Here is a 6207-nt window from a genome sequence, read left to right on the forward strand (position 1 = left end):
GAAACGGGACGGAAGGTGGCTCATCAGTCCTTGGCCAAATGAACTCAAGGGCAATGCAGAATGAGGATCCTTTCAGTTATTCAAAGTCACTTTTGAACTCCTCTTTTTTAAGTTTTCTTCAATGTTTAGAGTACTTTTAACTGTCAGTATCACGCCACCATTTAACCTGATGAGTTTAACCACCAACATTCCTCTTATGAAGGGGATGGAATTTCATGATATGAGTGCTAAGTAAAAACAAGTCACGGGTTAAATTGGTGAGACTCAATTCCTGAATACTAAATAGCTCTGCACTTGTTGATAATTCCTGACCTTCCAAAAACCTAAAATATGGGCCTTTCCTGATGGTTATGATTCCACTGATGAGTAGCAAGGAAAATATTTAGTGAGTCTCCAAATGCCTTGAATAGGGTAATTTCTATTCTCTGTCTGTAAAGCCAAATACAGACAGCAAACTGTCTTTCAGCAGGGTATATAAGCTGCTAAATCTTGTAGTACTTGAGGCACCATAATCCCCAAGCAGGCACATGGCCTAAGAGACAGACTCATGCGTTTTGCATCTTAAAGTCACATACAGCTTTTACAACCAGGCCGTTTTCAATAATCATTCCACTATTTTTGTCCTAAGTAGGTGAGATTCTGATTCCAATTGTTGTAATTTAAGTAAAGCTGAGACACCAGACACCTTGCAACCTTTCAGCTAGTATTATTGATGGCACTGGAAAGCAGGACCACAATACACATCCTATTGAATAGTAGCACCCAAATTGTAGGATGAAAGGAAAAAAAGCCCCAGTGGTTATTTGAATTATCTATTGCAGCATAATGGTAATCAGAACCTGTCCCACTATCTTTGTGATTGCTTACAAATGAGTGAAGAACTGCAAAACTGCAGATTTCTAGGTTGATTTGAGCCCTATGTAAATTAGAAGAAAATTGCACCTGTGCAAAAAGGTGGCTCCTAGCCTGCTACAATGGCAAAGAATTTCTTTGGAGTCCTGAATGGATTGATCATATAGCTGGTCACTGTTCATTCAATTAATTTCCTATCCTAAATTGTGATTTATAAAAATACCTAAATTGTCTGTAGAAGTTTTCTCCGGAATACCAATGTGAAACACTGGGGAGGCTGGCAAGGCAGAATGATAGTTGCTTTTTCTGGTTCACAGCCATATTATATATTTGCCTCATGTTTTACCAATAACTTAATTAACATTTTAGTTTTAAAATAACTGATTACTCAGAAGCAGGAACTATCCAAACCCAGCACATGGGTTTTGGCCAGTATTACTCTTACAGTTCTAAGTTCATTCGGTACAGAGCTGACTAGCAAAAAGCTATCTGCACAGAAGAAAAAGTGTTATCTGGTGCTGACAAACAAACTTGAAAGCAGATCTTTGAAAAATACTTGCCTACCATATACAATCACTCAATATTAACATTTTGAGGAGCTGCGCAGTGACAAGTATGTAGCAGTTTTCTCGATCTGCTAAGTACAGGCAAAATTCCAGCACATAAGCAGTTTGGGTTATCAAAACTGAGGTCCATAAAGCAAGTCCTAGAATAGAGTATCTTTGAAATTTATCTGAAGGTTTCAGATTAACATTTAAAGCCAATTTCATAGATTGGAGTTTCCAGAAAACTTTTTTTATTTTAATGTTTTTAATGGATTGTAACAAATCAGTTAAGCTGATGAATTCCAGATATAAGTCCTCCCACTTTCGATAGTTCTATGAAGGAATAAACTAGTGTTCAATATTAATTCAAACCAACCAAATTTTAGGAACTACTGGGAGGAACAAAAAGGATTGTTATGACTCTGCACATATACCCACATTATGCTACATGTTGAATACAGTTCTATTCCCCAATTTTTCAAGGGTTATAGTAGAATCAGAAAAATGAAGGTAAAAAGGATAATCAAAGGCATGGACTGGTTCCTGCACAAAGAGTATCTAAATAAATTATGACTGCTTATCCTGGAAAAGAAGATACCTGGATAAAAGATACAATAGAATTCTAACAAGCTCACAAGTGACAAGAAGGTGGTGAACACAGACTTTTAATCACCACTTCCAATTAAAAAATGAGGCAGCTTCACATGAAACTGCTTGGCAATAGGTTTAAGACAAACAAAAGGGAACATAGTTTCATAAAACCCATAGGAAAACTCTGGAACACACTACCACAGGATGTTGTGCTTTCAAAAGGTATTTTTCTAGCTTGAGTACTTCTGCAGATTAAGGCCCCCTTTGTCCCAGGAAGGCCATGTAGAGAGAGCTGCACCTATATCCATCAACTACTTTTGCTATTCAGATTCTAATTCGGCTTTTTATTCTTCTTTCCCTCCTCTCTGTCAGAAATGTTTCTCCACACCTGAGCACACTTGCTGTCATAAAGCATCTTGCTGCTACACAAAAAATAAGTTAACCATAAAGCAATTTAGCCTATTCACCAACCAAAAATCAAGATCGGATGCCAGTCCTCACTTACCCAGATCCTCAGGAGTGTCAAATAACCTCTCGCATAAGTAGTAGTCATCTGGATTCAAGTAGGGCAGTTGCTTCAGCAAGCTCTGCTTAGGAATGAGATACAAGACCTCTGCAATATCCCCATCCTCAATAATTGACAACCTTTTGACTGAATTTCGGAATTTCACCCTTTCCAGCACCAATTCTTCAGTTTTACTTGATCCACACAGCTTCCTAAAGCTGTTTAAGATGGGGAAAGATGGCATTTCTATTTGTAAGAAGCTAGGGAAAGCAACCTGTAGTGCATGTAGTCAGTCTACTACTCACAGGCACACTGCCCTTACCAATCCTTCTCTTTTTCTCTTATCCAGCAAAGCAGATTAAGAAAGATATATTTTTAGTGATTATCTTCAAGAGATTATGACAGTATGCTTGATCAGGTGACTGCCATCTAAAACTATTGTAATCAGTTGCAACTCATCCCTGGGAATGCAAAAATCAGAAGCAAAACCATAAAGAGTATCTGAAAATCAGATTAATATTCAGCACAAGAGAGAGAACATAACTGAGTTATATAAGAGGATTAGTTTAAAATCAAAAAACCTTGCTGTGTCAAAAATCTTATTATGGAAGAATCATCATCATAAGCTACAAATGCACATCTGTGCATTTAATCTACCATGCCCCTGTTCCATGCCAGGTCTGTACGTGAGCTACGGCAAAAAGGTTATAGTAAAGGTAGAGCATGTTGGTCCTCCTTTTTGAGGAAAGTACAAAGGCTTGCTAGCACTACTTCATAAGCAGATTTCTTTGGAGAAATCCTTTCTGCAGCTTTCACTGCCTATTCCAAACAAAAGCACATAAGCTTTCCCCTAACTATTAAGGATTGCTTCGCTTGTGCTCTTCCTCTCCACTCTCCTGTGTGGCTGCCAGGAGAAGCTTTGCGGACACTGTGCCAACCCTTCCTGCTTCACTTACGAGAAGTATTTACATTAATCCAATTCCAGTGACTTGCTAATCTAATCATCTAATGAATATTTCTCCCTGGGTAAAGGCAGAGTTAATCATCAACTGGGCACTGGAAAGTCACAGGAAATTCCAAAGCGAAAGATATAAAAAACCAACCCCAACCTAAAACAACATTCATCATCTGTAAAAGAAAGTTACAGGTAGACCTCAGACCAGGACCTGCTCAGAGACAACTTCAGATTCTTTACTCAGCCAAAATCCCAAAGACAACTGCGCAGTGTTTGACCCAGGCTTTCAACTCCCCTTAACATACGTAAGTTAGCTATAGCTGCAAAATGACCTGGTGTAATAATTGCACTGCTTCCAGTAAGGCTTTTGCTAAATTAGAAGGTAAAAAACTCCACCAATAGGCTTACTGAGCACAGTGAGAAACTCATTTAATTCTTCCCTCAAAACCCAGAGTTCAAGTACTATCTACAGATGGGGACAGGCTTTGAAGAGAAGACTGCTTTATTTACTATTTTAAAGAGAAAATATCATCTCACAAATCCAGACTTTGATCATGTATTATTACACACCTCCTATGAGGTCAATTACTTTTTATTTTTCAAGTAGTACAACTTCTACTTTATCTTGAAAACAAGCCCGAAATCAAAGTTCCCCTTAAACAGCCATTCTCCTAGGTTTTAAAATCAATCATGGACACAGTGAGACAAAGCCAGAATAAATCTGCACTACTGTACTAATTTTAATGGGGTGATGCTAATGTATATTTGAGGAAGAGCAGGCTCAATAAATACAGCTATTCAGTTCTGCCTTAGAGTATCTTCTATCAGATCAGAGATCTCAGCAAATGCTGCGTTTTAAGTATTCCCCCTAGGAAATGAAGCTTTGCAGCAATTTTTCAATCTCGCCCAGATTTCACAACCTACTGACCTGCACACCACAGTCACTCAGTGGAAAAGACAGATCTTCTGAAACTCTACCACTTCAGCTGAAGGTGTATCACCATTCTGTCCTTAAAGCAGAGGGATGACTCACAGGAGACGGCTGGATGCACTCTAACACAAGTATCTCTCAGCTTAGTGTAAGAGTATCACATGTTGCTGGATAATCGGTGACATTGCTGATAATCTGACTACAGCAGTGCCACCTATCCAGCCTCACCAACACGTCAAGGTGGACTTTGCCCTTTGCGGTAGGTGAGGCGAAAGCACACGTTGCCCTGACATTAACTCTGCTGCACAAGTTAATCCTCAGAGAGCAGAAAGGTGAGCTCTACAGTAACTTTTCAGACTGTTGCAACATTTGCTACAGCTGGGCTGCCTAAATCCTAGAAGAAAAGCTTGTCCTTCTTGGAGTTTGAATGCACTGGTTTAAGACCGACTCCTGGTTTTCTGTTGTAGCCATGCCAATTCCAACCTTCCAGCTCTATTCACCTAGACAGTCGTTACACCAGCTATTGCAGTAAGTACTAAACCAGTATGATCTGTTGTGTAGCAGTAGTCAGAAGAAACTGCAGTTTTCTCCCACATAATCAAACACCTTATAAGCTGTATAAAGGCTCTATCGACTCGTTTAACTCGCAGTTTGCCCAGAAGAGTTGCCACTAAGTGACAGAGGTGAAAGGGCAGAGCAGAGGCACAAGAGGCTGAACCCACTTTCACCCATGCAGGCATCTGTTCCTGCACTTGGCAGGCATGACTTCTTCAGGTACAGCAACTCCAGCGTTAGCTTGTGAGGCAGCAGAGATCAGTGCCCTTTTCCGACAGTATCTCCACTACAGAAGCAGTCAGACCGTGACCTCTGTAGAAGGGTCCAATGTTATTGCAAATAGTGAAGTGCAATCCAGTCTCCTTCTGCCAGCAAGACACATGAGATTGGTGGGGGACTATGGCAGCAGCTCAGTTTAGACTAGCGTTTAGTGACCCTAACATGTCACTGCAGAAGCATCCTGCTTAATTAAAAATAAGGTCCTCCTTCCTCTGAGAGTGGCTCCTCTAATGATGCCCCTTTCCAGCCCTGCCTATTGCTGTCATTGTCTGATAACTACAGTCTCAAAGACCACATGCTAGCTGCTGCTTATAACACAAAGCAATATGATTTGTTGTTAGTGGTTTTTAAGTACAGGGTATGCCTTTAAGAGCCTCCATCCTGTTAATACGTAGTTTAAGAGGACAAGAAGTAAAAGCAAGCAAAACAAGTCCGGGAAGCGTCACAGTGGCTTCCCACGTCAGACGAAGGGCTGTTTGGAGCAGCTGGCTCCAAGGGTCAGATCCTTGTGTCCAAAGTAAAGGACAAGGCCTGAGACAGCCTTGTACAACACACTGTTACCAAGCACTGGGATTCAGCCTTAGCCAGAATCAAAAAGACAGTGGTGATCTCCTACCACTTAAGTCAAGCACTCGATTAAGTGGAAAAGATTGATTTCTCATATTCTTGCTGAAGAGAAAAGAAAAAGGCAGAAAACACAAGGGCACAACCCTGTCCTTATGTTTCTTGAAAGACATTCTCAGAATCCAGGGCATCCAACCCAGTAGTGTTGAGGAAATTTCCTCAGTATTTGCCAAGCAGCAAAATATTTTTAAATCACTGCCAATTCAAAGCCGTGCGTAACCCAAGTATTCAGTGCTGGGGGCTCGAGCCTTCACAGAGCACAGTTTGAGGTATGGACACTTTCCAGACTGACAGTTTTCACAAGAGACTGGATATGACACAGAAATTAGGCAGACTAGCTACTTTAAATATTTTATCTCATTCCCAACTT

The 6207-nt window shown here is 40.3% G+C and overlaps 1 protein-coding gene across 9 annotated transcripts in view; it reads right to left on the reverse strand.

The window, feature by feature from the left end:
• The window catches only part of ABLIM1 (actin binding LIM protein 1), a 147995-nt gene extending 145186 nt beyond the window's left edge, over positions 1-2809 (reverse strand). For 6 of the 9 annotated variants that reach the window (XM_052798385.1, XM_052798384.1, XM_052798382.1 and 3 more), the window contains exon 1: positions 2494-2809. In XM_052798385.1, the coding sequence (XP_052654345.1) occupies positions 2494-2737 (244 nt within the window). In that variant the 5' untranslated portion in view covers positions 2738-2809. The remainder of the gene's footprint in view (positions 1-2493) is intronic. The other 3 variants (XM_052798386.1, XM_052798383.1, XM_052798377.1) reach the window with 1 other exon arrangement.
• Between the last annotated feature and the right edge of the window lie 3398 nt (positions 2810-6207).

Source organism: Harpia harpyja, chromosome 10 (assembly GCF_026419915.1).
Source record: "Harpia harpyja isolate bHarHar1 chromosome 10, bHarHar1 primary haplotype, whole genome shotgun sequence".
Lineage (NCBI taxonomy): Eukaryota > Metazoa > Chordata > Aves > Accipitriformes > Accipitridae > Harpia > Harpia harpyja.